Genomic DNA, 16,320 nt, shown 5'->3' with positions numbered 1-16,320 from the left:
AATCCCCCCCGCGTCCCCTCAGCGCCCGCTAAATCCCCTCCAGCCCGCTCGGAGCCCGCTGGGGCCCCTCGTCTCAGGGCCCCACTAAACCTCCTCAGCGCCATCCCGTCAGGATCCCGGTAAATCCCCCCCCCTTCCATTGCCTCAGTGCCCGCCTGGGCCCCCCATCTCCTCAGATCCCACTAAATTCCCCTTGTCCCCTCAGCTCCCAGTGGGGTCGCCCCATCCCCTCAGCTCCTCTGAAATCCTCTCGTCCCCTCAGAGTCCCGCCAAATCCCCCCAGCCCCTCAGGGTCCCTTAAATCCTCTCATCCCCTTAGTGCCCAGCTGGGTGCCCCCATCCCCTCAGGTCCTGCTAAATCCCCCCCGTCCCCTCAGCGCTGAGCTGGGTCCCGCCACTTTCTTGGGTCCCGCTAAATCCCCCCCATCCCCTCAGCGCTGAGCTGGGTCTTGCCATTTTCTCAGGTCCCGCTAAATCCCCCCATTCCCTCAGCACCCAGCTGGGTGCCCCCATCCCCTCAGGGTCCCGCTAAATCCCCTCAATCCCCTCAGCACCGAGCTGGGTCCCGCCATTTTCTTGGGTCCCGCTAAATCCCCCTGTCCCCTCAGGGCTGAGCTGGGTCCCGCCATTTTCTTGGGTCCTGCTAAATCTCCTTGTCCCCTCAGCGCCCGGCTGGGTGCCCCCATCCCCTCAGATCCCACTAAATCCCTCTCCCCTCATCGTGCCTCAGGACCCTTCTCCCGCTGGAAGGGGAAGCGCCCGGGGAGGCGGCCGGCGGGCTGGCCGCGAGCCGTGGCCCAGGCGCCATGTTCGACATGCACTTGCTGGTCAACAAGCGCGGGCCGTTGGCCAAAATATGGCTCGCTGCCCACTGGGAGAAGAAGCTCACCAAAGCACATATATTTGAGTGCAATTTAGAGACTAGCGTTGAAAAGATCATCTCGCCAAAGGTATGACGTTAAACGAGAAGGTGTCTTTGGTCAAAGGTCTGGGGTAGAGGCGTTCGTGTCTCGTAGGGAACAGGACTGTTGCTATCGTGGAGACTCACTTTAGGACAAATTTGTGGCTATTTGAAAACCAGTGCGAGGTAAACACCGACTCTGATTTTATTCAATCCTCTCTCAGATAAAATCTCCATCCGACAGTTGCATGAATCTTTTACTTGCTATTTTACTCCTGGAGATCTGTGGCGTACGTTTATGCACAGTGTAAGAAAATGTTACCACGATATATTCCCACATATTTTTCCGCGCATCGGTAGAGCTCCAGGGAGGGCTCTGTGGGCACCGCGGGATCACGGGACGTGGGTTTGAGCGGCTCATGAGGCAGCAGGAGCCCGTCAGTGGGGTGCGGTGTGGTAGCACTGGTCTGTCTTGGGAGACTGAGCACCAGCTGTTGAACAGGATTTGGGAAATGCTGGTATTTGAGGAAGTTGTCTGAAAAAGATCAAAAATTCTGCTGCTTAACCAAAGTCAAGGGACTAAGAAAACTGCTGCGGAATTGTACACAGACCATCCGAGGAGAATGCTTTTGCTGATCGTATAATAAACAACTTTGACATATTGTTGCCATCCTTCCACTTCCAGTGGACTTCTTCCAGGTCCTCCATTATCAGCCATTAAATATATAATTAAGCATACGTAGTCCTCATGGGAGGCTGCGTATGAGCAGTCCCAGAGGCTGGAGCCCTCTGCGTGTCACGGATCAGGTATGACCCCAGCAAGCACGGATGCAGGCAGCCGAGTACCGTGACTCAGTCCTTGGCCTCGCCGTCGCGATTGCATCCGAGGGAACGGTGAGCGACACTTTGTGCTGTCACTAGTCGGCTCAGGAGATCCAAGGCTTCCAGCTGGCACAAGCAGATTTTTTTTGTTTTCTCCATGAAAAGACCTGCTTGATATTTGGTAGCCCGAATTTCATTGTCTGTCTTGCGTGGGTTATGATTAAACTCAGTGTTGTTTAAATAATATTATTTGGAAGTGTTTTCCAAGAGGTACTAGTTGAGTATCCTCTGCTTTCCCTGGTGTGCTGTCCTGTCTAGCACCAGCATGACCACATGGAGCGTGCTCAGTGCAGGAAGACTCTGCAGAAATAAGGGCATAGTTACGGCCTTTAGTTGCATAAATAAGGGCACAGCTGGTATGGTGTCTGCTCACTGGAGTAACCAAAGCGTCGAATACCAGAATGTGTGCAGGCACTTTCCGTTTCCGGATGTGTTATGCTGTTGGCTGGCAGTCGGCTGAGGTGTTTTAGATGAAGGAAGAGCATCAGTTCAGGAGTCGTACTTCACCTGGCAGGGTCTAGGAACTGAAGCAACTAGAAGTTCCTGGCCCTGAAAATCCATTTCTGTTTACGATCCTCTGTATCAGTGGATCTGATAATTCTGTGGAGTTTCGTAGAGCTCTGTACTGGTCTATGTTACTGGAACTCTGTTACTACTGTGTCATATTTTCATTTTAATGTTTTTTGCCGAAAATACTAACTCCTAAACACCTTTTTTAAATCACCCAAGTTTACAATAGCTCTGCGAACCTCTGGACACTTGCTCCTAGGAGTGGTGCGTATTTACCACAGGAAAGCAAAGTACCTCTTGGCAGACTGTAGTGAGGCTTTGACAAAAATGAAGACAGCCTTTCGCCCTGGTATGTATGGAATTCTACTTTTTTTTTTTCCATGTGTCCTTTGCAGCTCTTATTTTAAAAGTTAATTTTGGTTATTTCTGTTAAATACACGTTATTGATCCCAAAGGATATTGAATTCATTGGTGCCTACTGTGGATGTGGAGTTTGGCTTAATTTAATGCCATTTCAGGTCTTTGAGTCCTTTAAAAGCAGCAGTATCTTAAGTGGTCTTAGGAGAAGAAGCTTGAATTCAGCCTCTGTTGCTAGATAATTAATTTTAATTTCTGCTGACACCAACAACATGTCTAACAGTGTGTTAGTGCCAGATCTGACAGTGTGCTTTGAGCTCCAGCCATGTAGCCAGCGCGAGGGGAGCAGGATGACTGGATCCTTTTCCAACGGGCTGTACGTTTGTCGTGCTTAGGCACCAAACGAGGAGGCACTGTTGTCTAAAAAAAGGCTAAGACCAGGACACCAGCATCTGTTGCTGGCCTGGACTGTTTGCAGAATAGTGAATACCTACTCTGCGTTATTCTGGAGGACAGGAACATGATTAGTTAGTTAATATTTGTAAATATTTGGAAATCTCTAGAAGAAACACTTAAGATAAGTACAGAGTACTTATCTATTTTGAATAGATACTGAGTAGCTCACAGAGGACTGCACAGCACAAGAACAAGACACAATGGTCACGACTGCGGCAAGGGAGACTCCAGCTAGATATAAAGTGGGGGGGGGGAAATTCCCAGTGGAAGTGGTAAAATGCTGAACCAGGCTGTCCAGGGGTGCTGTGGAATCTCCATCGGCAGAAATCGACAAAAGTGATCTGACTTAGAAACTAATCCTGTTTTGAGCTAAAAGTTGGATTAGATGACCTTGAGAAATCCCTTCTCACCTGAATTGTTCCAGGATTCTCTGACTACCAAGTCTTTGCTGTCTCACCTCACGATTATTTGATGCTGGAGGACAGCGTTAGGCAGGCACTGGGGAGCAAAAGAAAACGCAATAATTCACTTGAAGTGGTACGAACGACTCAAGGCTAAATGTCAGCTGTGAGAATCTTCCAGGGACTTAAAGCAGCTGTTCGTAACCCTGGTGTATCTACAGTATTTCACGTCCTGTGTCAGCAAACTCTTCTGCATCTGTCTGTAAAAAACATGGCTCTAAAGTACGTGTAAATTACGGATTTTAATTGCACTTTGGAGTCCTGTTGACAAAGTGCCCGAGCTTTACCTCTCTGTTATTTAGAGTGGCAGCAGGCCTCCCTGACAGGTTTATGGTCTTACTATACCTACTAGAGAGAACATTACTTTTATTTTATTGACACTTATTTTGTTATGTGGTCTGTGTCTTTTAGGACTCGTTGACCTTCCAGAAGAGAACTTTGAGGCCGCTTATCAGTCCATTACGTTACCTGAAGAATTTCATGATTTTGAGACACCACTACCTGATTTAAAGTAAATGCTTCCCTAGTTTTTATTCATTACTTTAGTGTTTTCCGAAGTAAAAGATATCCTTGCTGTTACCTGATCAAGACTCAGATGGAATAGTTTTGATTTGACAACTGAGTCCTCCTAAATTCCGAGTCAGCTTTACAAGTCACAGGGATTGTCCTTTTGTAGAGTTCCTCAAAGCCTGTTAAATCAACAGACCTTTACAATGAAGTTATGTATTGAACTTAGACTTGGGGATTTTCTAATTCTAAATTGTCTGAGTGAAGCCTGCAAACAACTTACTGGCCTCAAGAGCAGATACAAAAATTTGTGTAAGTTAGTGTAAGTTAGCAGATAGTTAGTGTAAGTTAGTAAAAGTTAGTGTGACTCCTGTTGTCAGACCGAGGGAGCTCTGGCTGGTGACCCCGCAGTGTTGCACTGTTCCCCTGTGTAACTGCATTTCATTTCTGCTCCCTCGCTCTTTGGGGCTGGGCTGTTTTACCAGCAGTAGTCAGCTTGGCTCGCCATGAAAAGCCAGCATGTTTCTTTGGCTTTTCTGACCCAAGTCAGCATTAACATAGAAAAACTGATCAAAAGCAAGAGGCCAGGACGTGCTTCTGATGGCTCTGATGCCCCCAACGGTCCAGAATAACAGATGAGGTTCCCCCTATACCTCGTCATAAATGCAGTTTGTTGGGATCTGTAAGTGTGTAGCATTTTGTAAGTACCTCTGTGACGTAATACACGTAAATTCAAGTGTGCCAACTCTGTGAGTGTGCCTTCGTGCCTACCCAAAGGGTTCGTGTGTCCCATTTACAGATGATGGTGTTACACCAGTTCGATGCTTTCTCTGTGACAAGTGTCTGGTGGATAGCAGGGCTTGGATGTGAACAAATTCACACAAGCCCAAGTTTCCTTGCAAAAGAGAGCGGAGAAATGCGGAACACGGAGAGGAGGATGGGTGCTTCCCTCGTCCTTATAAATATGTCTGCTTTGGATCCTTTGTGTGAACTTTATCCATAAAACCTTAAGTGCCTTGAACACAAACAGCTTTGGGGAGCAGTTGTCCTCTCTCCACAGAAGTGAGGATCGCTGGGGTACTTCCAATGCCACAGGAAAGAGAAGCTCTTTTGGGGGTTTACGATAAAATGTTAGAATTGAAGACTGTTTAGAAACAAGTTTTCATGTTCATTCCAGCGAAACGGTCAATGGGTTTCAGTTCACCCTATATTTTGTATAATGTTTTTTTCATCAGTGCCATTGACGTTGCTGAACATTTTACCTTGAATCAGAGCAGAGCTGAAGACATCACACTTACAGAGGATTACGAAAGCAATATACTTCTCTGTGATAGAATCTTTGGTGAGAGAAGTTGAGAAATTAGAAATATTCCATAAGCAAAAGTGTGTTTTGTGCAACATTTTATACAGCCTGAGTCCTTGCCACATGTGAAAAAGCTATTATTAAAAGTGCATTTGCTTCATACTTGTGCTAATTGGCCTGTCTTACTATCTTATACTTAAATTCTTGTGTAAGTACTCTGCCTAAGTAACATAATATTGGAGACTGAGAATCAAACCCAACATTTTCTGCTTTTTACTGAATTAGCTAAAGTTGTTCACGACTTATTCCATTTGAGGCATGGGATATCTGACAATCTTTTACAAATTATTTGAAAAATTAGGAAATGGGTAAACATGCGTTTCAAACACTCGGGCAGGTGAAGCAGCAGAAATTCTGTGTTTATTCAGATGAAGAACCAGATGCACCAAGAACGCAGAGCCGCGCTGCCGGTGGCGTCTTAACGAGCAGTAACAGTCTCGTGGCCGACCACAACTCTGCGAGCGTGAGTGGAGACACGTCTGCACTGCGTGGAGATACTCACCGCTTTGAGCACGACTGCTTTGGAGACGAGGGGGATGCTGCAGATATGATTGGTGAGGTTCCCCACCAATAAACAGAGCTGGTTTCCTTCCAAGCATTTTTAGTCTTACAGGAAAACGAACAAGACGGCATGAAAGTGGTTGGTCTCGAACATAAATTCTGTATTTTTTGTTGTTTTCACACTTCCTTTTTTCCCTACTTGTCGTTACATCTATGATCACTTAGACATTGCCAAGTAAAATTGTATTAAAGAAGATATTTCAGTTTTTTAGAATTAAAGGCATTCAATTTATACCTAATGTTTAACAATTTAATTTGTATTTCCAAAGGTGAAATACTGCAGCGTTTTTATCTGTATTGTTGTAATAACAAAGGCAGCAAAGCAGCTTCTGCATCTTCATGCTTTAGAGGATTTACGCAAACTTTTAAAGAATATCAGTATCATACTTTTCAAAGAAAAGGTGGAAATCTCACTATTCAGACTAGCGTTCTCTTTTTGTACTGTCGAAGGCAGACGGACCATTGCCAGCCATCTGTGGAAGCAGAGCTTTTTTGCTTTACACAGACCTAACCTTACGTAAGGAACTTTAGGCTGTATCAGGCTGGTTCGTGACTGCTAAGGCTTGGGATGACGAAAACGGTGCATTTTGTGTTTCAGAAATCCTGCTGAGGGATGAGCAGAGCGGCGTAGATAAAGACCTTCATGACATGGAGCAAGAACATCCTTTGTCACAAGATCTGCCGGAGAACAGTGCAGCCAGTGAGTCGGCGGTGCCCGCTCCGCCTTACTCACACCAACCCTCCGTTCCTCTGGGAATGTCTAAAGCTGCTCACATTCAGCTTTGTGTAGTATTCCGTGCCTTTTTCCTTTAGTCACATCTTTTGCTTTTTTCCTAGCATGCTTCATCCACCATTTTAGGGATAGTTTAATTTGACCTGGGGATTCCAGGTTTGTAACTGGACGTTGCTTAGGAACACTTCTGTGGGATCTCCTGGTGGATACGCTGTTGCTCCACTCTGCTGCCCAGGCAGTGTGATAACTGCTTTTGTAGGGAAAGGAAACTCAACAAGGGTGTGCTGTTAACTTTGAACTTTACCTACGAGTATTTCTGGCTTTGTATTTCAGTGACGCACTTTAGTAGTTCATAAAGGTGGTGTTGGTCTTCTTTCGGTTTGATATTACAGAATCATAGAATCACACACTGGTTTGGGCTGGAAGGGACCTCAAAGACCATCCAGTTCCAACCCCCCTGCCATGGGCAGGGACACCCTCCACTACACCAGTTTGCCCAAAGCCTCATCCAACCTGGCCCTGAACACTTCCAGGGATGGGGCAGCCACAGCTTCTCTGGGCAACCTGTGCCAGTGCCTCACCACCCTCAGAAGGAAGAATTTCTTCCTTAGATCCAATCAAAATCTCCCCTCTTTCAGTTTAAAGCCGTTGCCCCTTGTCCTGTCACTACACGCCCTTGTAAAAAGCCCCTCCCCAGCTTTCCTGTAGCCCCTTTAGGTACTGGAAGGCTGCAATAAGATCCCCCCGGAGCCTTCTCTTCTCCAGGCTGAAATAAACTAATTTGTTTTTAGTATCGTAAGCCCTTATACCCCCATCACACTGTTACTTTAAAGCTGAATAATCTGGAACAGCTTTAGAGGGAAACAGCAGCACTCGCCTCTCCTTGCCCTGGTCCTGGTACTCCCTGTTCCGTTCGTGTTGGCAGAAATGACCACACTGCCACGCAGTTGCCTGGAGCTGGAAACAGATACGAATTGAAACCAAACACTTTTCCCCTAAACACGTTTTGTCAGGTGGGTGTTCCTCCAGATCGGTTCTTCAGGCTGTTCCGCCACCTGGTCATACAGGTTCAGCAGAGGGAAGCGTGGAATGTGAGCAGCAGCAGTGCCAGTTGTTACTGGTTAAAGTGGTTGTGAGATTACAGACAAAATCATAGTTTTCTCATTCTGATTTTTTGGTCCGATATCATTCTGCGTCATGAGACTGAGACATTATTCCATCTCGTAAACTCTTTTTGATTTGGATTATTTGCTGGGTTTTCTTGTAGTTGAGTCCAGCTGCGCAGACACCGCGGTGCAGGAAGTCGGTCGCCTGGCGAACGACACGATACTTTTGTTGAGAGCAGAAGAAGGATTTGTGCTTGAGCCAGTTGATGACACAGGTGAGAACCTGACCAGCTTCTTGCCGAATGTTTGCATTAGGAGGTTTGTTTTTCTTCTTGTTAGTGAAAACATTTGCACACCAGATTATTCTCACTTTACAGTTCACCTGCTCCTGCTGTCAGAGTTCTGTTTTGTGGGAACTATTTTACAAAACAATAGTGGGTTACTCATCTGATCTGCCCAAATCTCTGCTTACAGTTTCTTTCACGTACCTCGCGGCGTGAGCCTGGCCTGTTCATGAGCATTACTGGAGCTTCAGCTGACAAACTTTTATTGCTAGTGACACATCAGCGATTTTGATGTGTAAAATAACGACCTTAAAACTTCCAGGCCTTTGTAAAAGTTTGTTTTGTGAATGTTAAACTTTAAAAAGATCCATAAAGAACAATGTTCCATTTCTTCTGCGGGTGAATCTAAATGTCACCTACCACGTTGGTGGCTGTGAGCAAATAAACAAGCTCACATTGACACTAATATTTAGAACACTGGAATTTTCCAGCCTGCCAAAATAATATTCAGGAAGTTACGGCTATAACATCAATCCAGGTCTCTCTTCTACATTTACTATGTGCATCTTAATTAAATTGCTAAACGATTAAAGTGACAAATACAGATATTAATTATGAGGGAATGAAACCTGTTGAGTACCTCAGCGATCCTTGGAACAATTAACTTCCTGATGGATTAAAGATAGCTTATTCAGTCTCGTTGGTGGATCACGTGTTCTCATGAAGTCCTCGTGTTCCCGGTTCTTTAGTGCAATAGCCATATGTCTTCTGTAATTAAGTGTGTGTGAATTTCCTGTACAAGCATGCAAAGAGTTTACTTGATGAAAACTTTTGGAGAAATGGCCCATGCACTTGTACTTTGATTGTCAAGTCTGTGCGGTGTTTCAAGAGGTCAGCAGCCTGCCTGTTTGATTCACAGTGCTTTTTATGTGCTTAAGTGTTCTGTAAACAGACCTTATTAGACTTTTTTCTTTTTTAAAAAAATAATTACTTGCTCTATTTAGCTGTTACCCAGAGGAAGAAAACAAAAAGAAAGAGGAAGTTGCTTGTGGATGTAAACAAGGAGCTGAGCTGCAACACCATCTACAACCAACTTAAGAGCTGCACAGACATCCTCACCACATTAGACCTGGCACCCCCAACGAAAAAAATAATGATGTGGAAGGAATCAGGAAGTGTGGATAAACTCCTGTCCCACGCTGCACAGCCTGTGGTGCACGCGGAGCTGCAAAGGGTAACGCTCAATTCCTCGTAGGTTTTTAGGCCACTGTGTAGATTGTGGGGAGATTGGGCAGACCTGGTTTTACGTGAAGTCCTGGCCAGCTGCACCTGCGTAGCACCACTGAAGGTGTTTTGCAGCACAGCTCAGCTGGACACCCAATGATTATTTGCATGCTCACCACTAATGGCTTCATCAGAAGGACCATCTGGAGAGCTCACGGCTTTAAGCTCCAGCACTCCAACGAGAAGTAATAAACGGCACAGAAACTCGACAGCTGATGTTTCACTTTGCATACTGGCACCTGAGTGGTCGAACACTAATACACAACTTTGTAGATTTCTGTCCATTTCTTTTCCACTTTCTACTTTGTTTTATCGTTTTCTGGTTTGTTTCTGCCCCGTAATCAATATGAGATCGCGTATTTCTTCTACATTCACTTTAAGGTACATCAGGCTTAAACATTATTAGTACAATGCCGTTAATGGCTTTGGAAAGATGGTATGCCAGTTTCTTCTGTGCTTTCCCAATCGGAGATCAAGCTTCCAGCTGGAGAGCAGTCAGGGACTTGCCTTTCAGAGGGTCACTCTGTCACTTTGGCTAGAAGGGTTCCTGTGGCTGTGGACCTTACTGCTCTTTTTGCATCAGACAGACCTACTTGTTTCGTGGAAACATGATCTATCAAAGCCTCTCGTGCCCCTGCGTGTTATCCCACAGACCATTCAAAGAAGCTGTAAGGTTAGAGCTGGCGATAAGACAAACGAGAAATCAACGTATATACAAGGTGGTGCAGAAAGATACGGTGTAAACCCTGAGCAGCAGCCTTGTATTAATTGCACCGTGTTTCTTCTGTCGTGGGAGGCAGGGTCTGCAGGCAAGCAGCTCCTCAGGTTCCTTAGAGCAGCACAGCTTCACCACTTAGAGTCGAGGTGCAGAATTACAGCTCGTTCTTTATGAGGATGAAAAACAGTCGCACACCAGTACACGGGGAGAGAAATCCGCACACAGGTAGCTGCAGGCGTTGCTTTCTTTAATCCCAAGCAAAAATGAGCCAAGCTGTTGCCAAGATGTTTCTTCATGGAGTTCGCTGCCAAAGTTGAAGCTGCAGAAGGCTGTTACTTAAAAAAAAAAAATTAAAAATTGCAGGTTTTCAGAATGACCTAATTCAAATCCCTAAATCTCAGGTTGCAGTAATTAATATACAGCTCATATTCGTGCCTTTGTGTTGATGTTTACAAATACTCTAACATGATCTTCTGAAAGCAAGCAAATAAAAATGTTGTTTTCAGTTGTTTGCAAAATGCTTCAAGAGCCCTGGATTTAAGACAAGAAGAAATGCAGTACAGAAGGAGTCTGGAATGGAAGAAACAAGAAAAGAGCAAGATACCACAGGTAATCTTTTAATTCTGTTGTTGCAGAATTAGCTGTTAGAAAATATTTTGTTTTACATGATGTTTGAGAGGCATGGCGTTTGTGCAGTATTCTGCAGAACCAAGGACAAAAAAGTTAAATGTTGAGGAAATTGTCTGTTAATTATTAAAAAGAATGTTGGTGGTGTGGTGTTTTTTTTTTTTTTAATAAGTACTTTGCTGCTTTTGTTCTTTAGATCAGAAATGAAATGTGAGACTTTTTCTTCCTTGTGGCATAAGGAGGTATTTTTAGTTTCACTTTTGGTTTCTCTAATTGTCTACCAAATTGCAGGTTTGTTTGTTGTTTTTTTTTTTAAAAAAAAAACAAGCTTCCCACTTGAGTTTAAACAAACCACTCTCCAAATTTCCAAATTCCTGTGAATAACTTATATTTGTATCTTGAAGACTGTGTTTTAGTTAATACCAAGCAAGAAGAAATGTTCCATTTTAGCACTCCTGAGAAGGCGATGTTAGAAATATAACCTGTATGGCTGCCTCAGAAGTTAACCAACCAAACCACCTCCTGCAAGTCCATAAAGGTCAACTTTTAGAAAAGGAAAAACTCTTGAAAGCTGCTTCTTCTTCCGTGGTCCTATTGGGAATGATATTTATTCGATATTTTACTCATTCTGGCTCTTGCTCTCAAAGATTCCTAAACTAGGGTGTGATTTTTGGTTTTCATTTTTTATTTATTTTTTTTTTTTAAGGACAGAGATTCACAGTAATTTCCTCTTGAACCTTGTTTTTTGTTAACACAGAGATGCTGATAGTGGAAGAACCCAGTTATCTGCAGGAGCCAGCTGATTCAGAGACTGAGAGAAAATACAGAAATGATTTGTTTATGTTGACATCAGAGAAGAACAGAAACGAAACTCCTGATGGCTGTGGTGAAACTATAGTGAGCAGTTTCTGTCCATTTTAGAGACCTAAATATATTTATTGGTTTAATTTTGTGCTAGGGTTCCACGTAAAACACGATAAGAAATTACTAATGGGTGTTTGAAAAGGATGCTAGAGGCAGCTTGTGTCATGAGGGTTTGTTTATAGGCACTTTGGAAGATTCAAACCATGAATTGACCTATTAATTAAAATGTCTATTAATCAGTATAGATTACAGTCTCATCATGAAGTATTAAGGGAACTTCAATACAAAATACAGCCTTTTCCTACTGAAGAGAGAATCATCTTCATAAATGATAAAAATTATCTTTTGTGTCTCAAGTCGAGGAAATACTCAAGCAATAACAATCTGTTTCTGCCATCTAACGTGAAAGGGCATTCTTTACAGAACATGAGGCTCGTTAAAGTTGAAAAAGAATGACAGAATTGGACCTAATGGCAGCAGAAAATGTCGGGTCTGTGCCTGAACTGAGGCCGTAGGTGTGGATCCAGCTGTGGGATGAATCCTGCAGCGAGATCCTTTCCTCTGTCAGGAGAGACATGGTAGAAACAGCAACTATCAAATCACTTTGGGAAACGTTTATTCTAATAAATCTTCTGAGCAGAATTATATAATTGAGAATTACACTCTGTGCTTAAATTGTGCTGCCTGTTGATGGTCCTTTCCGTTCGAACAGGAGGATGGAGCGGCTTTCCCTGAGGGCTCCTCGCTGGGGAACAGTTCGCTGGGCCACGGAGCTGAGACGCAGCGAGCGGAGTTACCAAATGTATGTGCACTCACAGCCGGCAGCGCTGCCTTGTTTCAGAACAGAACGTGCTCTTTCTCAGAAATATTAAAAAAAAAAACAAAGAAAAATGATGGCATCGTGCACTTACAGTGAATCCTGGTGTACTAACATCATCTTTCGTACGTGTTTTGCCAGTCAGAAACTTTCATGGCGTAGTAATCGGGGATGTGTGCGTTCCAACGTTCAGAGGCTGTGGGGGAAACAGCTCCTTATTCAGAGATTTTACTTCCTGCAAGAAGGAAAGAGTTTCTGAACTTACTGGCCCTGAGGATGCTCAGACTGAAACAGGGGCAGACTTCTCCTGTCGGCTTTGGAGGTTAAGCCCAAAACCTAAAGCCAAATTTTTCAACATCCTTTTTGGCGCCTGACTGGTACAAATCCTGCCAGAATCCCAGTCGTGGCGAACAGCGCCGTGCTGTGAAGCTCTTCCTCAGGCTCAGTGGGGCCACTTCCATGGTCCCGAACGTGCTGTTGCACCTGGTCTGTCTCTCTGTGGTGGGAAGAACCCTGTTAGCATCCTTCCCTCTGTTTCACCCAGCCCAGCACGGCCACAGAGCTGTCAGAGGTCCCAGATGTCCCGATGGATTTTCAATTAGGCTGGAACTCGTGTCCTTTTCATCATCATGGAGAGTGACTTTTTACACATGCTGTCTAACCTTCTGTTCTCTCTCCTCTCCAGGAGCTCACGAGGGACGGCAAAGACAGTCAAGAAACATGGTGGAGCAAAAGAACTCTTCAGTTATTAAAAACTTTACAGGTACCAGTGCTGGATTTTGTCATGAGATGCCGAAACCAGGTGCTGATTTCAGTTGGACCATGTCAGAAATCTCCTGCTTACGCTGTCCATGCAGCGTGTAGCTGCATTTTATTGGATATTTATGTAGGAAACCAGGATTCCGAGTGCCTGGCATGGTGTCCTCTCCCACAGCTACTGCAATCGCTAAAATTTTCTAAATGCTTGCTTCCACGGCAGCGTTTGCTGTAATGCCAAGCCCTTGCTCTCTTCCTTCTATGAGCATGCTCTGGAGTATCCCTACAAAACCCAGCTCCTGGCTGCTTGCAGGTTGCCAGATCTCAGCTGGGCACTGCAGGGTGCCACCGTTGGGCTATTCCTCTGCTGGAGCTGTTTCTTGGCCAGGGAACCGAGTGAGGGTTATGTTAAAGAGAAAGCTGGTACCACCACCCTGAAGAGGTTTTAATGCCCCAGCACTTTCGAGGTGCTTGAAATTGAGCATCAGGAAGGCTTATTCTGCTTTTCCTGCAGAAATCCTTGTAAAACTGGTGAAGCTGTATGACATGACGCGCTGTATCGACAGCAGCCAGCACAGGCTGCTCTGGTGCTGAATGTCCAAACTCCTGGCCTAACGGCACAGTGCTGCTCCTTTCTTTTTGCCCCAGACGAGTGTTTTGGTGCTCCAGGATTGGTCTGGTTGGGAGTGGGTAGAAAAATAAAACCACAACAAAAAGTGATTTTCCCTTCAGGTCAGTTCTCCAGTGCAGCGTGCCACGTGGCTGAGTGGAGAAGGGAGGAAGGCGAGGGAGAAACCTGAGTGTGGGCTTCACAGCCTTCTTGGGCTTTTTAAAAATGATTCTCTGTGGGCATGTTTCAAAGGTTCTGTGCAATGCCCATGAATAAATACTTACATATAGGTGTAGCCATTAAGAACAAGCAATATTAACCCTTAGTTAGCTGTGACTGGACTTGCCTAGGCTATAGCTGATGTAAAACAAACTGGGTCCGCAGTGGTTTTTGTTGGTTTGAATCATGAAAACCATTACAGCCGCGCTTCCTCACGTGACTCAGTACAGCTTCATGGAATTCTGTGGAACCACGGGCGTGGAGATTTTAGTAACATACGTAGGGGCTGGCGATATTGTGGCAATAAAATGTTCAGAGCTGCTTATGTCACTGCAGAAGCCAAGACAAGATCCCGTCCAAGGCGTTCTAGCGGAAAATACTCACTCCGCGCAGCGCTCTGCGGTTCAGGCTTGGTGGGATCTGGTTTTACTGGCAGCGAAAGTGACTTAACTGGTGTTCCTGTCTCCCTTACCCAGCACCTGAAGCGATCCGGTGCGTGCTCTTTCAGCTTGCGGGAGCTCTGTCGGAAAAACAGCCGGAGAGAAGCGGCGGCCAAGTTTTACATCTTCCTCACGCTCAAGAAGCAGTCGGCCATCGAGCTGAGGCAGAGCGCGCCCTTCGCCGACATCACGGCCACCGTCGGCCCCATGTTCGACACGCTGACATCATGCCTTATTCAGATAAGTTGGTAAAAACAGAGCTTATTCCACATTTTTGAGCAAATCTACATCCTGGAGGAATGACTGAATGTCTTGCCAAACTGCGGTCGCTGAGCAGAGCCTTCTCCTTCACGCCACCTCCCAGAACTGCCAGTAACTGGCTCGTGCACGTGTGCTGCCTCCGTGTCAGTTCCTGAGGTGTTCCCTGTCTGTTTGGGTTTAATATAGATGTTTATCTGATGAGCAGTTACTTATTCTGTTAATAAAATATCGCTAAAATACATATTCTACTTAGATTTACCTTGAGAGGGGTTTTATGCAAATCCTTAAAAACTTTTCTTACAGACCAGCTTTGGAGGTTAAATTATTTTTAGCGGGGCTTGTGTGTGTTCCTTACCTAACGCCATCAGAAAGAGAAGTCTGTTCAGCTCTCTTTATGAAAAAATTTAGTCTATTTGAAATCATTCCTTTCAAAGAATGTTCAGTATTTGATATTTTAAGGTCTTGCAAGCTGCTGTCTCCAGCATCGCTTCCTCGTGTTCAGGCAGAGGACAGCTACACCATCCCTAAAGAGTCACATGAGCTTCAGGAAGAAATCCTGTTCCCTCGAAATCCTGCTGTTCCGTTTCACAGACCGTGTTTCCTTAACGACTAACACTTTTATTTATGTGCAGACCTATTTTAAAAAAGGATGTTAAACTGAAATACTACTAGTTCTTTGTGGGTTTGGCTAATTTAGGGTAAGTTTTAATGTTTTTACTGTCATTTTGTAAAGGTAGCGTTTGTCAGCTGCATCCCACCTGTGCCGCAGGGGATGGCTGTGTGTGTTCAGCGCCCCGGAGCATCCCAGTGCCACCAGTATGCTGATATCTCTCCATATGAAATCAATAAAAGCCACAAGACCATGTTTCCTCGCTTGTCGGCGTTTGTTCCGAAGGATCAAAACTGGCAGCTGCCTAAGTCATCCTTTGGGTTCACCTTCCCAGAGTCAGTGTTTTTGGGTGATTTTCTTCAACTTTGAAAGGACAGATGACATTCTCATCGTGGCTTGCCAGGTGTTCCCTCACCTCAGTCCCACCCCTGTGCCTGCGGTCCGGCTGACGCGGGCTGTTCGTGTCGTGCATCGATTTATTTGCGTGTGGAGCGTTTGGGGACGGGCGGGATTGATGCCGAGGGGTGTGCTCAGGCTTTGAAAGGGCCGCAGACCCTGTGCTGGGCAGGGAGGGGTGGGCTGGGGTTTGGGCTGGCTGGGTGGGGGGGTTGTTACAGTTGGTTTTCTTTTTTCCATGTAGGAATTTTGACAAAATAAGCTAGAAGCCTTTACTACTGTTCTCCAAGCGGTTGCTTTTCCGGGTGTAAGGGAGCGAAAAGTGACCCTGTTGGGTAAAAACCTTTCCATTTCCTGCAAAAGAAACGGTATTTTCCTTTTCCAAGAGCAGCTCATTCCCCTCCCCTCGCTGAGGCCAGGCCTGGCAGTTTGGTTCAGGGTTGGGCACTGACCCGAGGTGAGGAAAGGGGCGTCTTGGGAGCGAGTCCGTGGCAGAGGGAGGAGTGGAAACCTCTACCTAGTGCCCACCGGCACGGTGCATCTCCCGGTGAGCCCCCTGCTCAGTGGGTCAGGGTGCCATGCCACGCATCCTGGGAA

General features: G+C 45.4%; 1 protein-coding gene across 1 annotated transcript; it reads left to right on the top strand.

Annotated features, from left to right (window-relative positions):
* The first annotated feature begins 806 nt into the window (after window positions 1-806).
* On the top strand, window positions 807-15,582 carry RAD21L1 (RAD21 cohesin complex component like 1). The gene is made up of 13 exons (XM_086623044.1): window positions 807-950; window positions 2,513-2,642; window positions 3,979-4,078; window positions 5,310-5,416; window positions 5,806-5,991; window positions 6,597-6,698; window positions 7,999-8,112; window positions 9,126-9,355; window positions 10,630-10,732; window positions 11,508-11,647; window positions 12,327-12,416; window positions 13,117-13,194; window positions 14,493-15,582. The coding sequence occupies exons 1-13, from the start codon at window positions 807-809 to the stop codon at window positions 14,706-14,708; spliced, it is 1,740 nt and encodes a 579-aa protein (XP_086479170.1). The 3' UTR covers window positions 14,709-15,582.
* Window positions 15,583-16,320: the final 738 nt, after the last annotated feature.

The sequence above is a fragment of the Tauraco erythrolophus genome, chromosome 18 (assembly GCF_009769465.1).
Source record: "Tauraco erythrolophus isolate bTauEry1 chromosome 18, bTauEry1.pri, whole genome shotgun sequence".
NCBI lineage: Eukaryota > Metazoa > Chordata > Aves > Musophagiformes > Musophagidae > Tauraco > Tauraco erythrolophus.
The sequence above is the reverse complement of the archived record's forward strand: the minus strand, read 5'-3'. Positions and strand labels throughout refer to the sequence as shown.

Excerpts from the sequence above, each read along its gene's own strand:
- RAD21L1 (XM_086623044.1), top strand. The coding sequence starts at position 807 with ATGTTCGACATGCACTTGCTGGTCAACAAGCGCGGGCCGTTGGCCAAA. Across the intron at positions 4,079-5,309 it reads ACACCACTACCTGATTTAAA|TGCCATTGACGTTGCTGAAC; the intron begins GTAAATGCTTCC and ends TTTTTTCATCAG. Across the intron at positions 9,356-10,629 it reads TGCACGCGGAGCTGCAAAGG|TTGTTTGCAAAATGCTTCAA; the intron begins GTAACGCTCAAT and ends TGTTGTTTTCAG.